The sequence below is a fragment of the Crotalus tigris genome, unplaced genomic scaffold (genome assembly GCF_016545835.1).
Source record: "Crotalus tigris isolate CLP2741 ecotype Arizona unplaced genomic scaffold, ASM1654583v1 scf7180000018122.1127207, whole genome shotgun sequence".
NCBI lineage: Eukaryota > Metazoa > Chordata > Lepidosauria > Squamata > Viperidae > Crotalus > Crotalus tigris.
In genome coordinates, this window is record NW_024096835.1 from 969,446 (window position 1) to 989,343 (window position 19,898).

General features: G+C 35.2%; 1 protein-coding gene across 4 annotated transcripts in view; it reads left to right on the plus strand.

The window, feature by feature from the left end:
• TASOR (transcription activation suppressor) overlaps positions 1-19,898 on the plus strand; it is a 71,164-nt gene that overhangs the window by 5,457 nt on the left and 45,809 nt on the right. For all 4 annotated transcript variants that reach the window (XM_039348141.1, XM_039348138.1, XM_039348139.1 and 1 more), the window contains exons 2-14: positions 1,577-1,722; positions 2,172-2,264; positions 3,771-3,843; positions 4,599-4,690; positions 5,217-5,384; positions 8,534-8,655; positions 10,242-10,273; positions 12,572-12,677; positions 13,860-13,963; positions 15,513-15,616; positions 15,768-15,840; positions 16,296-16,370; positions 19,136-19,819. In XM_039348141.1, the coding sequence (XP_039204075.1) occupies positions 1,577-1,722; positions 2,172-2,264; positions 3,771-3,843; positions 4,599-4,690; positions 5,217-5,384; positions 8,534-8,655; positions 10,242-10,273; positions 12,572-12,677; positions 13,860-13,963; positions 15,513-15,616; positions 15,768-15,840; positions 16,296-16,370; positions 19,136-19,819 (1,872 nt within the window). The remainder of the gene's footprint in view (positions 1-1,576; positions 1,723-2,171; positions 2,265-3,770; positions 3,844-4,598; positions 4,691-5,216; positions 5,385-8,533; positions 8,656-10,241; positions 10,274-12,571; positions 12,678-13,859; positions 13,964-15,512; positions 15,617-15,767; positions 15,841-16,295; positions 16,371-19,135; positions 19,820-19,898) is intronic.

A 19,898-nucleotide genomic window follows, 5' to 3' on the forward strand; every position in this document is an offset into this window, starting at 1 on the left:
TTGGTAATATTTGGACTCTAATGTTAGATTTTCCTAGTATATTGAAATCACATTGTAACTGACTACTGGTTCTAGATTTTTACTATGTAGTTGAGCACAGAACGTGAACTACTGATTTTCAGTAAGTAAACTTAAACACAATAGCTTTAAGACTGGATAAAAAGTCTTAAAAAGGAAGGGGAAAGGAAATAACTATACTACCTCTTTAAATTTTTTAAATAATAATTAAATTTGAATAAAATACATTTAAGTTGTGGAAATTCATGCAAGCTAGTCAAATATTAAAATATGTGTTCAGGTGGTAGTTAATTTTTATAGTTAATGTCAGATGTATTGCCCATTGCAATCTAATGGCTTGCAGTATCTTCTAGTATATCACGTTAAAACAATTACAATATAGTAAAACAAAAGTAAAAATACGCATGTAACCAAATATATCACAGACATATAAAACCACTAACCCAGATAAAAGATAAAATTGAAACAGTAAAAATTCAAACACTTTTGATAAAATGTATGAAAAGTTATTAATATGTAAACTAATAGTATCTGTGGGAAGAGTATTCCACAAAGAAAACACTGCAAGAAAAACCACTGCCTGCAAGCTCCCATCCTTCATAAAAGCAGAGGATTATGCATATGTTTTTCTGGAAAGGATTGAGATTAGTTGGGGATGTATTTGAATATAATATCCAAACCATATTTATTTCTGTCATAAAATGTTTCATTATAACTACTGCTGGCTCCTAGAAAACTCAGATATTTGTATGGTATATAACACAGGCATAATTTGTTTACTTTATTGAGCATAAGTCAAACATGGTAAATAAAATCACCATTGATTTAAGAGCAGTAGAAAGCCTTGGGGAACATCATCTCGTCCTAAAAAAATGGAATTATTTTGGATTTGTTTTTTTAAAAATGAAGTTGAATCTGATTAGTTCTTCGATGTAAGAACATCAGAAAAATTCAGAGCTATAGAGCTGATGGCGAAGTCGAAAAAGCATCCTGTTACAAGGCAATAATTATTGATGCAAAGAAATTACTGTAAATTTTATCAAAATGATTAAAAGCAGTGTTAGTAGCAGTATACCAGCATTGTGTTAATCTGATTGGTTGGATAGATCCAGCATGTTTGTGCATTACTCCAGTCTGTTATAATAACAAAATTCATAAAAAGAATATTTGCTGAACCTAGTGTATTGATTTGATACTTCAAAACAAATCCAAAATGTATAAGCCAAAAACAAAGTCTAGTTTATTGCTTTTAGAATTTACTAAGGAGATCCAGAGCCTTAAGTTTAATCACAATGGAAAAAATAAAGGAACAAGTAAGCTATTTGCATTAACATGGTATTTGCAGTAAGCCAGGCCAAACCAATAATTGTTGTCTATTTTGAATAATGGTGTAGGAGAAGCAGCTTTTCACCTAAGTTCATGCTTTTCTATGTTATTAGGATAATAATTATATTTCAGATTTACTAACACTTTTATGTTTACCTTAGATTTAGTTTCTAAGGTTTTATAATTTTATTAGGCATCAGGAGTGATTTTCCTATTTTCTCTTTCTTGGTAGCTCTTTTTCAGCCCATAACAAATGAATCCCGTGAATTTGAAGATATTGTGAACGTTTTGCATTCATCATATTTAGATATCCTTTCAAAGGATAGATTCACATACAAAAAAGCCAGTCTGGTTCATAGTGAACTGTTGGAAAAGGATGTGAGTATATATTATTAATGTACATAATTAAGTGCTATGCATGCAGAAATTTCAGATATATCTAGGGAGTACTGGAAAAGCTGTCTAAAAATTCATAGTGTATGAGAGCAAAGAGAGGCCAGGGGTGTGGGGGAGCGTTACCCCAGTAACTTGTGATCTTCTTTCTGGTTTCCCCATTGATTTTGCTTATGAGAAGCCTGCAGAGAAGGTCACAAATGGTGATCATATAAGTGCAAATTGGTTGTCAAGTGCCATATATTGTTCATTGCTGCAAAGGTGGGAACTTTGAGGACCAGTTCTGAATCCATTCTGTGCTATGACCATCATAACTTAAACAGCAACATAACATAAATGGTTGCCAAACAAATGATTTTAACTTGAAGACTATATACTATGAAATGTGCTAGTTTTTATTCATTAATTCATATTAATTTTTACTCTTTTTAAAGTTCATAGAAAAACGAAAAGAATTGAAACAAGATGGGAGGTCAGAGAAAGAGCTTGCTGAGGCATATGCATTTCTAAAGGTTGATCGTTTGTTGGTAAGAATGTAATTTTTGTAAAGTAACTTTTAAAGTATTGTTGGTTTTTTCAAATCAACAACTGAAGCATAAAAGAAAATATTTTCTTTGCATATCTGGAAGAATATTGTTAAGCAAATTCTTAATATTGAGATTTCAATTTTAACACCTGACAGAGTAAAAGATGAAATAATACTTAACTGCTATGAAAGACAAATGTGAGAATGTAGAAAATTGGTAGATGGTGACTGTTTATCAGTCAGATAAAACTATTGCTACATGAACATTCATTGGCAGCTTTCCTAATTTTGTGCCTTTGAAATAAAATATGAAACTAAGCAAAGTCTGTCGCTTCAGTTTGGAGTAGGGTGGAAATTTTCTGAGGCAAAAATGATCCCTTTCAACTTTTATCTATACATATTTGTGAGGTTGGGCTTGGAGGTTTATGTTGGCTGTGTTTGCTTAGTATTTGGAATAACTACAGAGTAGAAGGAATGTGCAAATCTTTTGAAAGAGGTGCTTTGGGGAATATTTAGTAACAACTTAATACTAATTTGTTTTGAATTGTTAACATAACTGCATTTTTCCATATTATATGTCACTTCAGCATATAGAAATAGCTGAAGACTGCTTCTCAAGAAACATACAAACCTTGAAAAAGATACTATTTTTTCATTATTTGAAAAATGGTGTGTTTATGTGGTTCCATGCTTTTTAAAGCACACTTTTTGCAGGATTTGTGCTGCTTTATTAAGAAGAAAGGCTAAGTCAGATATTGCCATCTCCTGTATCCAGCAAGGAAGGAGAATTGAACTTTAAATTATTGCTTTGCCATTGCAATTACTGAAATACTGTGAGTGCCTAACAAGCACAAAGACAAGTTAGTTAATTTTGTTTCTGTAATATTATGGTAAAAGAAATTGGCATCAAAATTCTCCAAATGCAGATATTGATGGCTTCTGCTGTCTTTGTTCTTTGGGCATTTTAAATATTATTGAACATTCTGTGCCAATGTGTTAGAAGTTTAATATAATAAAGGTTAGTTTACAAGATTATGTCAAAGGCATTTTGATTGAAGGTACCATTATCAAACCGTAAGTATGATGGAGCTTCGGCATTTAATCAACTATGCATATGGTTGCTAGGAGTACCCTCAGTTGTGCTCACATTTGAATGCCTACAGCACTTGTTTCTCAGCTGTTATTTGAATGTCCTTTTTTGGTAGGAGTATAGTATCTGTGTCACCATTTAATGGACTTTAATTTTAAACAGACAATCTTTCCCCTTCTCATCCATTAAATCAAGAAATTAGTATAACTAATAATATGCTGTATAAAGGTAACAAGTTGGCTTATTGTAACTGTGCTATCTAAAGCCTCCTGTCCTAATATTATTTCAAAAAGTAGTTTATTGTAAAACAAATGCAAGAAAAATTAAAGACTAATATAATAACAATTGGTCAATCAATCATTATAGTGTCACAAAACTCTGTATCATTCTGGTATATTAAATAATGTTTAATTTCAGGTCCAAAATATATGTGAAAACGGCTTACTGGTGGGCCATTCCAAGATAACAGTTCTCGGCAATCCTTCAATGGGTAACTATGTCTTTGTTACTAAATATGTGGTAACGAGAAATATGAAGGCAGAAGATGTATTGTGTCTGATTAATACATTTTAAACCAGGATACCAACTTTATCCAGCTGACTTATTCTGAATTTTTAAATCAGTTACCAGTCTGACTTGTTTATTTTCTGCTTTAATCTGAATGATTTATCAATATGTTATCATAAAGAGAATTCTTATAGAAATAAAAAATAACTTTGTTGACTCATAATTTTCTCATGCATTAATATTAAATGATCAGATTACTTGCAGACCAATTAAGGAAGTGGGTGGCATGCACGTTTTTTAAATAAGTCTGTTTTTCCTGGATTAAAAATATAACTGCTGCTACTCATTCGGATGGTGTTTCAGTAGTTTCATGGAATGTTTTAGGATAAAATCTAGTGACATAAAGGGGTGTGACCTTTTACATAGAAAGATATTTTCATATTCATCAACATACTTCCAAAATCCATTATGAAGTGAAGAATAACAGCCCCTCCCTTTCACCCCGCACACATTCTTAGCTTGGTTGGGATACAGAAAACTCCCAAGTATGTCACTATTCTGTCATTGGAAACACCTTTTGTAATTGGAAACATAACATTGAATTTTATCTATACCATATATTGAAATACATTATGTGGTATGGCCATTTTGACATTTTTTTGTACATCACCAAAAAATAATTCTGTAAATATCATTTGTTGACATACTGTGTTGACATACTGTTTTCACATCTTATAGGTGTATATCTTTCCAAGTATGCTGACTTGTTACAGACTAATCCTCTGGAGGCTAGTGCAACTGGTGATATTATTATTTTTAAAGTAATAAAGGTATGCTTTAGGATTTCTCTTTTTTAAGGGTTCATCTTATGTCTTAAGGAGAAATAGTAAACCAATATAATACTTTATCTTTAATGCAATAATATATCTGAATAAAACATTTTAAATAATCTCTCTGTATAAATGTGATTACAATATTTTAAAATTTAAACATCTTTTAAAAGCACTGATGATGTTTCCTAGTTTGGAAATGAAATGTATGCAAGCAATTAATCCAAGTTCAGGCAGCACCAAGAGCTCCACAGTTCAACTCTCTATATATTTTCTTCATGTTATTAAGGGTGTTTTATATTTGTATGAACTTAATTCCGTAGAATTAAAAAGTGCACTGACAGTTTAGAAAAATATTAATGCCATTTCAGATAAAATTGAGTTGAATCCTCTATGACTAAGCTAAGGGATATATTAAGTGAGCATTAATGTTCTGTAATGTTGTGTGTGACTTTACAGAGTAGAAAATGTTGTGGGCTTGCATTGTACCTGGAATAAAATTAATAACCATTTCCTAATATTTTAGGGGAAAATGAAGACTATATATGATAAATATGATAACCAGACAGTAAATGTAATGGATTCGGCTGTTAAAAATGCATTGGATCCTACACCAAAACATGAATGCCATGTTTCAAAAACTGCAAACAAAATTACATCCAGCCGTAATTACAGAGCATATGAACGTACGCAGGTAAAATATATTGGAAAATATTTATATGGTTGCCCTAATTTCCTAATTGTTTAATGTAGAAAAGTGTCTTCTAATTTGTAAGATTTAGGCAACAGTACCTATAGTTTTAAATCTTGACTTCATAGAATAGCACGAGGTTGGGGATGTACTTGTGGCATACTGGCAAAAATGTGCCACAACTGATTAATACTGTCCTTTCTGTTAGCTGGGAACATTGCATATATATAGCTAGGTCTGATAAAATAGTCTTATTTCTCTGCCTTCTAAAAATTGTTATATGAAAGCCTCAGTTAACTGAATAGCTGATCTGATGATGGCTATAGCAGAGGCACCCAACCTTTTGGGCAACAGGGACCGGTGCCATGGAGAAAGGTTTTTCTGCGACCAGAAGGACTGTGGTTTTGAATATTGCCTGCATCTCAGGGATGGAGCTTTGCTTGTTTGTGTGGCCCGCTTGCTGGCATGCTGCGGACTGGTGCCAGTCCACGGACCAGGGGTTGAGGACCCCTGGATTATAGCATGTGGAAGATTGCAAACTGGAATTTAAGAGGAGTAAAAAGTAAAGTGCACAATTGATTGAAAGAAAAATACATAAGTTATACATGTGAAACTTAAGAAAATGAAAGGTTGTAGTAGATGTGAAAAAAGCTGATACTGTGGATAGAAGTGAGTGAATAAGAAGTGAAAGTGGAAGGTTACTTAGGAATGAAAAGGTCAAAATATGTATCAAAATATTGGTATCATGGTTGTAGATTGTGTGGTATGCTCTAGTGCAGACATGTCAAACTCGCGATGTCACGTGACATCACATGATGTCTTGGAGCTTTTCCCCCATTGCCGGCAATGGGGTGGGTGCTGTTTCCTCGTGATGCGTCTGGCCCGTGGGCCAGCAGTTTGACACCCCTGCTGTAGTGCCTCTAAGTCACTAAGTAAAGTGGTCATGTGACATCTCACTTGACCACTTTGCTTATTGATTGAAATTCCAATCCCAATTGTGGTTCTAAGTCAAGTATTACCTGTATTTTCTCCTTTCTCATAGCATTATTGTTTTCTACTGTTTTTCTGCACTGTAAATAATACGGCTTATATTAAAGACAAAATAATGTGATTGATCTATTTATGTATCGATCGATCGATCCCATTCAAGCTTTCAGTATATCAATAGTAGCAACTGTGAGAGGGATCTTGGAGTCCTAGTGGACAATCGCTTAGATATGAGCCTGCAGGGTGTGCTGCAGCTGCCCAAAAAGCCAACACAGTGCTAGGCTGCATTAACAGAGGGATAGAATCAAGATCACCTGAAGTATTAATACCACTTTACAATGCCTTGGTAGGGCCACACTTGGAATACTGCATCCAGTTTTGGTCACCACGATGTAAAAAAGATGTTGAGACTCTAGAAAGAGTACAGAGAAGAGCAACAAAGATAATTAGGGAACTGGAGGCTGCTGGAATTGGGTATGTCTAGTCCAGGGGTAGGCAACCCAAAACACTCAAAGAGCCACTTGAACCCGTTTCCCACCAAAAACAAAACACTGGGAGCCGCAAAACCCTTTTGATATCTAAAATGAAGATAACACTGCATATATCCTTTTTTATCTTTATTATAGGTGTGTGTGTGTGTGTGAGAGAGAGATAGAGATAGAGATAGAGTTTGTGTGCGTGTGTGTGTGTGTGTGTATACACACACAAACACACACACACATTAAAAATAAAAGTAAAAATATGACTCTTGGGAATATCCATACTATTAAAACAATGATCACCAAGAGAATGCTTTAAGAGAATAAAATTACATACACACACAGGTAAAAAAAGGATATATGCAGCGTTATCTTCATTTTAGATGTCAAAAGGGTCTCTCTCTCTGTGTCTCTCTCCCTCCCTCCCTCCCTCCCTCTCTGCCCTTGGTCTGCCACTCCTCTTCCCCCACTCTCTTTCTTTCTCTCTCTTTCCTCTCTCTCTCCCTCTCTCTCTCTCTTTCTCTCTCTCTCTTTCTCTCTCTCTCTTTCTCCCCCCCCCCTTCTATCTGCTGCTCACCTGGCAAGCTTCAAGTTGTTCTCCAACAATCTCAGGGGTAGGCAACCTCGTCTCTTTTATGACTCATGGACTTCAACTCCCAGAATTCCTGAGTCAGCCTAGCTGGGCTAGCTAGCTCTCTCCTGCCCTTCCTGCTTCCTGCAGAGACGCAGCAAAGGGAGGAGCTCCGCCCAGAAAGCTTTTCAGCTCCTCGGAGAACACTGTGAGTGCACTCTCTTTTACACACACACACACACCACACAAAACACACACACACAAAACACACACACACACAGAGAGAGAGAAGCAGGGAAGCGCAATTGCCTCTCTGCAAAGGCAGAGGAGGCTGGGAGCCACAGGGGAAGGCTCAAAGAGCCGCATGCGGCTCCGGAGCCGCAGGTTGCCGACCTGTGGTCTAGTCTAATGAAGAGAAGGATGAGGGGTGACATGATAGCACTGTTCCAATATCTCAGGGGTTGCCACAAAGAAGAGGGAGTCAAGCTATTCTCCAAAGCGCCTGAAGGCAAGACAAGAAGCAACAGATGGAAACTAACCAAAGAGAGAAGCAACCAAGAACTAAGGAGAAATTTCCTGACAGTTAGAACAATTAATCAGTGGAACAGCCTGCCTCCAGAAGTGGTGAATGCTCCAACACTGGAAATTTTAAAGAAGAGACTGGACAGCCTTTTGTCTGAAATGGTATAGGGTTTCCTTCCTGAGCAGGGGGTTGGACTAGATGACCTCCAAGGTCCCTTCCATCATCATCATCATCATCATCATCATCATCATCATCATCATCATCATTATTATTATTATTATTATTATTATTATTATTATTATTATTATTATACTATCTTTCTCTGTCTCGCTTTATCTCTATCTCTTAACTTGAATAGTTGAATGTATTTCTAAATAAAATTACAGAGATGTGTTTGGCAAATTTTTTTTTGTTCCCAACATTGCTTTTATTATTAATTAAATTTATATGCCATCCATCTCCCTGATAAGTGACTCTGGGCTGCTCATCATTGATGTAAATTTCAGAAAAACTAGGACTATATTTCACTGATCATCTGAGTTGAGGTCTAGTAAATTTCAGACAGAATTGTTTCTTATACATTTGTTTCTAGTATTACTTCTATGAATATCACTTTCATGAGGTCAGGAAAAGACCAAGACATGTGTGTCCATATGCTATTGTATCGTTTTTGTACAAGGATGAAAAAATGCAAAAGTTCTTGCCTCAAGTAAGGTGAGTGAAGATTTATTTATATTTTTAAAAGTACTGTGTAAAATATTAGGTAAAATTTATGACTTTTATTTAATCAAACCTTTTATATAATGTTCACATCCCTTACATATATTATTCATACCCCTTATACTCTATTAAAGCAACAAGAGCACTTGTGAAAACAAGTAAGTTATAAATTAGTGAGAAGGCTCCTTTCAACTCTAAAAGCAGTTTGCTCTACTATATGGAAAGTGATGAATTCACTTTTTACAGTCAATAGTCTGCAAACCATGCCAATAATATCAGCTGTAACATACACCTGAGAGATACACTTTCATGCCTAGTACTAAATGAAGACAGTCCTGGTGCTTCTATAATTTCTAGAACATAACATTGAAACAGGCTGAAATATTAGTTTTGGCTTTTCATGGGTAAAATACATATAAATGGATGTTTTTTCTGAAAAAAACTGCGTACCTTCATGTCTCTTAGCTATGTTTAACATTAGCACACTGGTATTTATTATGTCCCAATCTTTGACCGCAGAATACCCTGAAAGGTACTCTAATAATTCCTAATTGGTCTTTTTTCCTGCCCCACACCAGTGATTCAAATCAGTTAGGGTGCTGCTGTTAGATGAATTTCAGGGCTTTTGTTCAGATGGCAACCTTGGGATATTGCTTGATTCATATTTACAGTGCCAAAATTAAAACCTTTTGACTACTTGTCATAAAAATTGTGGAAAGGGGAAAACAATTGTTGTAAACCCCGCAGACTTCAAAATCTTCAACAAAGTAGTGACAAACTTTTTAACTTGTAACAACTTAAATGATTTACTAAGAATTAGAAATGGAAGGCCTCCAAAAATCTAACTATAATCCTGAGCATGTATTGGGAAACAAAGGTTGTTAAAAATGCAGTCTAATAATATTTGAATTACCAAATGAGCTTTCTATTAATAAAATCCTTAGTGGCCTCAGTTTGGCTCATTGAAATTTAGGTTATATAAATTTGCTTTGGCTCGATAAGTTGTTGAGATTCTTGTTATGTTAGTTTGGAACATACCTGTGTAAAAGATAATTCATATTATTTTGTTCTATTTAATGCTTTGTGATTAATTTATTCAGCGTATTTATATAGAACTATCCAGAAGATTTTATACCTGCCATTTTAATGTATTCCGTAGTTTCCTTTTGGGATTTGTTGTTTTGTTGACATTCTAAAAAATGATTGGATATATTTTAGAAATAATGAAATGGTTTCATCTAATGCCTAGTAGAGAAACAAGAAATACTGCCCTTTCCTGTAAGTGGCTTCAGACCTTACCTGAGTACAATGTTAAAATATATATATATATATAACTTTAACATGAGCTTTAACCAAAAAACCCGCACTATCTCCATATTGTTTTGAAAGGTGTAGAAGTAGCTGATGGGCTGTGGGTAGTCAATGAAATATTGAAGTCCTACCTATGAATATTCTTCCATTCTTTTCTATATGAAAAATGTTTTATAAATTGTATACAGTTATTCTAAAAGATCTAGATTTTATTATATACAATAAAATGAACTGTTTTTTAAATTATAACTATTTACTTTTGCTTATAGATCAAAGACTTCTAGTATGGATAAGAGCACTGGTAAGAATTCAGTTACTAAATAAAATTGTGGGCTATTGCCTGAAATGTTAACTTGTGTACAGGTAGTTCTTGGTTAATGATTGCTTCAATCAGCAAATGTTTGAACTTACGATAGTGTTGAAAAAAATAGGTTTAAGACTGGTGTTCAAATTAATGACTGTTGCATTACATGATTGCGATTTAGGTGTTTTTCAACTGCAAATTTATGATGAACACAACATTCTGGGGTCACATGATCACCATTTGTTACCTTCACAGCTGGCTTCTGACACTGGCAAAGTCAGTGAGAAAGCCACCAGTAAGTTGCAAATCCTGGTCATGTGACATCACACATGATGGCTGATATTTTAAAGCCAGGACAGTCACATGATGTTTCATTTAACAGTGGTATTGCCAGTGCAGTCTGGTTCCTGGACTGCAGTTCCTGGAAGATTTTCTGTTAAAAGAGTCTTCTGTAGAAAGATAGGATACTTCAGTGGTTCTCAACCTTTTTAATGCCGTGACCCCCAACCGGTCGTAAGTCGAGAACTACTCAACCGGTTGTAAGTCGAGGACTACTCAACTGGTGCAGCACCGTTTGCAGAATGGGACTTTTGGCGGGCTCAGCAGGGCAGAGACAGCCTGGACAATTCCTATTGGCTTTTGAAAGCCAATAGAATTAGACTCTATTCAAGAGAGTCTATTCTATTGGCTTTCAAAAGCCAATAGAATAAAAGGGAGTAGCACAGCTAAGGAAAAGGGGGGAAAAATGGCGGACTGCGTTGTTTGGCGACCCCCATGAAATGGTCGTTCGACCATTTGGAAGGCAAATACATAAAAAACAGAAGCAAATTGTCTTACAATAAGTCAGGAATATAAGCCAGAGAAAGAATTGATACCTTCAAGAATGGCATAGCTCTTAATGTTTATTAACTTTTGTACTGGAGACTGAACTCTAGGTCAGGCCTGTACAATGTGTTGAAGGGAAAGCGTCACGTTGATAAAATAAAAATTCTTTTGGGCCACAAAGAAATACCAGAAGCACCAATTGGCTGTTCAGGGCCTAGTAGAGCAACAAAGCATTAGAGCTGGCAGTGGCAGCGTAGCAGAGATGGTTCTAAATTTATTATGCTTTAAAAGCATCAGTGGGCTGAACAACACATGCTGTGCAGTCCTCTCTAGGTATTAATGTATGCTGAACACTCTAACCATGGAACTAACAAAAAATCCCCTCTGGTGAATATATAGAAATGGAAGTTCCAATCTAGCATAATAGATGCTAGGGTTGTTTTTTTTTTTTTTTTTTTTTTTTTGTCAATAATGAGACATTCTAAAAGAAATAAGTGGAAAACTCATTGGGCAGATAATGTCCAGAACTATATTCTGGCTATTATATGTATTATATTGATAAAAGTCCATATTTGTTAGGTTGTATTGATGTTTTATTCGTTTTGTGCATACAGGCACCTTGACAATTATTTTTAATCAGGAAGTTGAAGTGTATAAAGTAAAAGAGATCCTGGGGGGACAGCATTGACAGCCAAACAATTGTTCGATTGTGGTTCAGATAAGCTATTTTGACAGCGATAGTGAAAGGTAGCTTATGGAGAATACTTTGCAGCATGAGTAAACATTAGTAATGGATGCTTTCAACATAATAAAAGCTATTAAATATAAGATCTTACGCTAGTGTCTTCCATAGAAATAGATCCATTTGGGACCTGAATATGACTACCTGCATTGTACTGATATAGAAAGGAACTATTTAAGGATATTCCATTTACTTAGTGGACAAAAGATGTTATGTTCATGCTCATCATCATGTCAGATTTGAGATAAAAACCTGGAAGTGGGAGGAGATGTTCTGTCTATTTTTCACCTGTGCTACAGGCTGCTGTTAGCAATAAGATTAATATTTCATAAGAAGATATATTATTTTTCTACCTACTAGATTTAAACACACACAGTAAACATCATTACTATTTTATTTATTTATTTTTGTTCAGTAGTAAAAGCAAAAATAAACTCATTGAACAGGTTTCTTCCCTGTTTGTATACAAAAACTAAAACTGAAGTTAGCATTGGAGCTGGCAGTCGGACAGAGTGGTAAGGTTTGTCTTTTCTATCCAAACTTACTTGTATAGAATTCCTGGTCATTTGTTACTATCAAGTGAATTAAATTTAAGACTATCTGTTCTTACTGTTAGCAATGGTGTTTTGACACTGCATATAATTGCCTTGATAATTTAATTATTAAAATCCTCTTTTTTAGAAACATTAGATTAGTATTTTGAATATTTCTGTCCTTTTATATTGTAGATAAAGCAAGTTATACTTTATGGAAAGGGCAACTTTTAAACAAAGGAAAGCTTGTTTGTCATGCTGCTTTGATATCTGAAAAACGCCCTACGCTTCCCTGCAAACTGTAAGTATTCATAACCAGATCTGAAGTCAGTTTGAATTGACTAGATTATCTAAAATTTTGAAAGACTAGAACATTCTAGCTCTGTGCACAGTATTAGTAATTTTATTTTTACCTGCTAAAATACATTTCTAGCTTCCTTAGATCTCACTGCTACCCAGGTTGTATACAAGATCCAAGAACAATTTATTAAGACAGAGTTCATTGAAGAAATTAATACAACAGCAAGCATATATACACACTGGTAAATTTTACATCTTACCCCAAACATAGCTTCCTATAGAGGAAGGATATACAATACAGGATCAACAAAAGCAGAAGTACTCTGTGATACACAGTCAACAATCAATGATGTACTCGCAAGTTCCACCAGTAAGCCTGGAAGGCATGTATATACAATGAACTAATCTGATGAACAACTTTTTGCTTAAGTGCAAGTCCCAATCTTACTTTGACTGTTCTATGTTGGCTCAGGAGGCCAATTCCCCATTTTCAGCACAACACCGCTATGAGATGTATGTTAGACTGAGAGAAAGTGACTAGCCTGAGGGTCACCCTGTGAGCTTACATGGCTAAGGGTGGATTTGAAGCTGAGTGTTCCCAGTCCAAGTCCAGCATTATAAACTTTTATGCTTCAGTGGCTATATATGCAGTCTTCTCGCTGTTCTGGTCTTCAGGACTGTATGTGTGTGTGTGATTTCTAATTATGAATTAGTTTCTATGACATTGACCTAACTTATCTTAGTTAGGTGTAGATCCAATGATATTTACCAGCTAGCATGCCTGCTTGAGATCTTAGCCTCCTTCTCGGATTTCCAGGCACCCATTGTCAATTTTTTTTTTTTTTACCTTTTCAGAAGAAGGATTCACAAATTTACCCGCATCAGTTGGTTTCTGTAGTTTTGTCCCCAGTCCATCGGTGGTTGTTAATCTTGTTATCTTGCATTCAGAGCCCACAGTCAAGTTTGCCTCAAACTATCTTTCTGTCCACTGAGTCTTGCTACCCTCACATTTTCTACACAAACTTGGTTGCAACTTTTTTCTTAATCCAATTCTTGGTAAACAGTTAAGCTTTTTGCACAGTTCCAGATCTTCCTTTTAGGGTATGAAAGAAAAAAAAAACAGTTTTGAATAAAATAAAAGAGTAATGAAATCTTAATTTTTTTTTTCTTCTATCACTACTAGTCCTGAAAAGCTTGATGTTGAAATGGTAATCAGCTTTGAAAATTTGGCACACAAATTATCATCACGAGTGTTGGCTAAAGAAACTTATTTGGGAGAAAGGGAAGGTAAGAACTTTTTCTAAGTTATGGAAAGCAAGATTTACCAATATAATTATTCTTTTTAAAAGATTACTAGTTAAATGGAGAGTTTAGAATGATTGAGCAATACTATAATTGTTAGAACACAAAAGGAGAAAACTCTAGTTAGGAGGGAGGAGTATGTAGCTAGTCATAAACTGGAGTTGGTGGCAAATGATTGGAGTGCTTAATGACATCCGTTTAAAAAGAGGAAAAATGGAGATAATTGTAATTTGTATGTATATATAACAAGCAATCCTAACTGTGTTGTTGCTGCTAGGATTCACAGAACATTTAACTGAAAAAAGTATTTCCTCCAAATTAGCAAACAACTTTTTCTTTATTTGATGGGATGTGGTTTGGAGGAGATGTACTTTCAAATTCTTAAGGGAGTTCATCTGAAGATCAAGAGAATGGGCAGAAAATTCACACTTTTCTCTCCTCGCCAATTCCATTATAGTCCATTATAATATAAAATAAGATCAGATTTCAATTAAGTCTTCAGTGAGTTTTAATTTGGAGATCAGCTATCAGGTGTACTTATTTCCAGCAACAGAGAAAGCTGCAGTGACGCACAGTTCAGTTACAGGTCCTTAATTACAATCTTAAGCCTTCTTTAATTGTCTCTCATTGATAGCAATCAGATGAGAATGCCTTCCTTATAGTGTTATGGGCTGCCTATATCCATATTGCTTCACTTCTAAACTCCAACCACTACGTCAGTCCATCCAGTCTTAAGTCGGTAATAACAGTAATGTTGACTATCATTGTCTTCTATACTGTCTAGAGCAGGGGTCCCCAATCCCCAGTCTGTGGACCGGCATCGGTCCGTAGCATGCCAGAAACCGGGCTGTGCAAACAAGCAAAGTCCCATCCGCAGGATGCAGGCAGCAGGTGAAACCATGCCCCCTCTGGTCTGTGGAAAAACCTCTTTCCACGGAAGCAGTCCCTGGTGCCCAAAAGGTTGGGGGCCTCTGGTCTAGAGCAGGAAAAAAAAAATCAGTAGACAACACTTCAGCTGCATGGCTCAGCGTACACGAAACACTTAAAACAATGTCATTTGAAACACCAGTTTTGTTTCAGGCTTAAAACGTTCTAGATGGCTCTTTTGAATTCAGACCATTTTGAATACCTTAGTAATAACTGTAGTCCACAACATCACATTGCTTAATGTTGAGTTAGGTTTTATACATTTTTTTTAAAGAGAATTTCATGGAAGGGAACTTCCCCAATCTCTTCTCTTGTGGATTAGAGAAGTGAGAGATGAACCATTTTGAGCCAGTATAATGCAGAACTTGCCCTGGACAGTTCTTTCCAAAAATGAGTGGTTCCCATTGCTGAAGAGTACCTTCCTTCCAGTCCTATCCTAATTCAAGCAGATTTATTTTGTTTGTTTGTTAAATTTATTCCCATAGAATTGCTTATTGAGGGAGGAAAGGAGAGGAAAATTTTCTTATGTGATGTTTTTAGACTCATTATACTAACTTTGTTCTCTAATGAGATGGCTTATTGACAGCCCTTTTTTCTATATTCTCAGTGTTTAAGAATGGAATGTATTGTAGTCTGTTTGAAATTGTGGAAAAGACTAGATCGGGAAGCAATTTGGAAGGTTTACTTCAGAAGCTAGAGACAGACAACCTGGTGAGTATAGATTTTTTTCTATACTTTTATTGTATGCATATTTGGAAATTTCAAAACAACATGACCTGTTCTTTTTGAAATTACAGCATGAACAAAACCTGTTTTGTGCTATACTTTAATTCCATTCCTAATTTAAATGTCTTTTTTGTAGGTTATTTTAAAACCACTTGTAGATGGAGGATATCTCTTGCTTCTTTCTCCTTATCAAATGGCTTCCCCATATGGTATGCAAATGCTATGTCTTTCTTGAGCAATTGCTTTGAGTAGTACAGTGATGGCGAACTTTTTAGAGATTGAGTGCTCAGACTGCAACCCAAAACCCACTTATGTATTGTCGGGTGCCGGGTGGGCGTGGCCCATTGGGTGGGCGTGGCTGCGGTGGTAACGGCAGACTGGGTGGGACTAAAAAGTTCAATCAATTCCAACTTTGCGAGATCTTTTTCTTTTCCGCGAGAAGTTGAAATTGATTGATTGAATCTTTTTTGTTTTGCACATAGCAGCGGAGGCCTAAAGTGAAAAGGTTTTATAAAACCCAGCTGAAGGCGCGCATGCCCACAGAGAGGGCTCTATGCCACCTGTGGCACGCGTCCCATAGGTTCGCCACCACGGGAGTAGTGTTTTGCTATCTTTTAACATTTATTTTCTCTTTTATTCCCCTTCCCCTTTATATTTTAATCAGATAATCGAACAGGAAGACCTCGGGTTTTGAAAGCATTGTTTCTATTTCAAAAGCCTAGAAATTTAGTGACTACAGGTAATTTTTTCAGTATTTAATGTGGAGGTATGTCCATTGTTAATTATTGTATTTCTGACACAATAACAGTAATGCCAAGTTGCAGATCCAGCCTTGGATTATAGTGAAGCCAGACCTCACTATAGTAGGCTGGAGTTCTAGTGGCCACAAGTGCTAGCCTAGCAGTGGGCAGGAAGGAGAAAATTTGTTAAATATTATCAAAAGATAATCAAAAGATTATAGCTGCAACAGACTTTTCTTAGAACCAGTGCGCGTTCATAATGTTTGGTACTTTTGTTTGATAAAACTGACGGTGTAAAGCCCTTAGATTACAGTAAGGAAAAAAATAATAGTCAAAATATTTTCTTACCTTTTCCTTTCCTTAAGGCCTGAGGAAAAAGTGGTGAAATCTTGAAAGAAAAACTTAACTTAGTTAACTCCTATGAATATCTTTAAATGCTGCATTTGCTGTATTTAAATGTGTCTAACTAGTTTGCTTACTATAAGCCAATCCCATCATTTCTAAAGCAGCTTTCCTCCTTAGGGGATTATGGGGTATAATTTCCTGACTCTGTAATTAAAGTGTTGGAGTGGTATCCTTAGAATAAATCTTCAGCAAAGTCTTCTTCTTATGAGAAAATGGGATTACTTCTTAAGGTGGCTAGAATGCAGTGAATTTATGTGGAACATGGGAGGTATTGAATGCTGATTCAAGAAAGAAAGGAGAGAATCTCACCCTTTCTCCTACCTCAGTTAGCAAGGAAGAACATGTTATCTACAATCTTAGTTGTCAATGAAAAGCAAGACAGAATCCAAGTGGATTCAGAAGAGGGAAGAAGCAAAGTTAAAAGAGAGGGTTTTTTAAAAACTCTTTGTCCATGTAAGTCAGTGGTTCTCAACCTGTGGGTCGGGACCCCATTTGGGGTCGAACGACCATTTCATAGGGATCGCCAAACAATGCAGTCCACCATTTTTTCCCCTTAGCTGTGCTACTCCCTTTTATTCTATTGGCTTTTGAAAGCCAATAGAATAGACTCTCTTGAATAGAGTCTAATTCTATTGGCTTTCAAAAGCCAATAGGAATTGTCCAGGCTGTCTCTGCCCTGCTGAGCCCGCCAAAAGTCCCATTCTGCAAATGGTGCTGCACCAGTTGAGTAGTCCTTGACTTACGACCGGGTGGGGGTCGCGGCATTAAAAAGGTTGAGAACCATTGATGTAAGTCATTGCTAACTCCTAGTGACTGCCTGGACAAGGTTTTGGAAATGGCTATTGTCTGCTTCCTGGGATGAAATGATATGACTGACTTGAGATCATCCAGCTGCCTTTATGCCTACTTAAGGCTTGATTAGAACTCATGGTCTTCAATTTCCAGCCTTGATACCTTACCTTCATCAATGGCTCTCTAGGTCAAATTTGTTATATTAAAAATGCTTACTGTAATTAAAATGGTAGACTAAATAAAGGCTGAGCGCATTGTGAATGATAAATTATCATTATAAGTAAATAATATCACATTCTCCACCCTGCTTTACCATAAGTTTATAAAAAGAAAAATTTGACATTTCAGAATTAACTCCCCTAAACTTCATATGTCTAGAACAATCTTCATAATTGTTATCTCACAATGTATTAAAAAGAAATCTGTATCTAAGCTTCTGCTTTAATTAATATAACCACAAACTAAAATGGATATATTGATCAGTACAAAATTAATTACATAAACTAAATGATTCATGAAATAGGTATACATTTCTTCAAGCTAATATTGCTGGCCACGCAGAATCGTAAGCTGAATTTAGAGCACCAACATAGTTACCCTTTTAACAATATCTATTGTAGGGATAAACACCAATACATTTCCAGTATATCTTCCTTTTTGTCAGGTTCATGAATAGTTTTTAGTTTTTGAAGTTTTAACTTTTTTCATATTTACACTGTGTCTTAGGACACTAGGCAAATTATCTATGTAATTTAGAAATAGCAAATATTTTAGCTGGTACCTTCTAAGCAAATATTTTTATATTGGTCTCTTTAGTACATCTAAGAATGCTTGTTAACTGATTAAGTTTCAGAATGAAATCTATATAATTACAGCTATTAAACAAGTGATATATTGATTATTTCACTAGCATGTGTGTGGAAGTATGTATAAAATAAGCATGTATTAATTAGTATGACAACACATTGATGGATAGGTAAATTGAAAATACTTATAAATGAAATTGTGTGCTGTTAAATGGTACAGCATTTATTAATTAAAAGGCTTTATGTCCGTTCCAAAATTATTTCCAGAATCAGTGAGAACATTGCATTTAATAAAAACTAGCAACAAAACCAGACTTGAAATTCAGTTATCCAGTAAAGCAGTAACAATACTGGTATAAAGAAATAGCAATCCAATAAACAATCTATATTGTAAGCAATTTTTTCACACTTTGTTTGTCAAATTCTTGTTTGATGTACTAAGTATACTGTTGAAAAAGCACATTTTTCCATGCCTGCCCATCCCCATTATTCTTCCTGATGAACATGTGAAAAATATCTCAAGTTTTTATCTTAAAGTACAAGTAGAATAGGAATTCCAAGACAGATTTTGAGCATGTTATGTTTCTTCAGTGTAACCTATTTTAGTTGCTATTAAGTAAAATGTTGAGGGAGAAATGCATGTGTTAATTCTACTAAGCAAAGATTGTGTAAGTTTATTCAGGGAAAGATGGAAGGCATCATATTGCTTACTGATTTTTTCCATTTCCTCCCCCCCCTTTTAAATCCCATTCTGAACATAGTGCACAAAAATGATCAGAAAAATGAGAATACATTGGTATTGGATGAAACGCATGAAGTTATACCAGAGCTTCCAAGATTTATCCAGTCATTGCATTATGCATACGTACATTCTCGCAAAGATTCTAAGTCTGACTTGAATATTTTGATGGAAAAATATATAAAGGACTATTTTAAACGATACAGTAAATATAAAGAATTTGTTTTATATCAATATAAAGGAAACTTGGATGAGAAAACATTTCTGTATTCTGGTCCTAAAAATAAATCCCATCTTGAGAACTGTTTGCATTCCTATATTTTTGGTTCAGAAGCATACCAGATTCCTATTTCTAAAGTGAAGAAAATAATGGACAGTAATAGAAAACCTCAGCAGTTCAGTCCTGTTTCAGATTATGAAGCCCTGGAAGATGAATCTGATTTTACAAGAAGAAAAGCTGGCAAAAGAAATGGATCAAAATATGAAAGTTTAGTTGCCAAAAGAAAGTCTGTTCACTCTGGGGATCGTGATAGAGGAAATATTGAAGATCTGATTAATTTAATTCATTATACAAAGAAACATGTAGACAGAGAATCTGACTCAGAAGACAATAGAAATGAAAGCAGACGGAAACGAAAATGTGGAAGTAAAGGAGAGAGTCCACAAAAGCAGTTAAAAATGAGCAATACATTAGAAAACTATGAAGGTAAGAATGTCTATTAACTGAAGAGTTTAGGAAAATATAAATCTAATTGTTATAGCATGTTTCTTACACTTTGAATCTT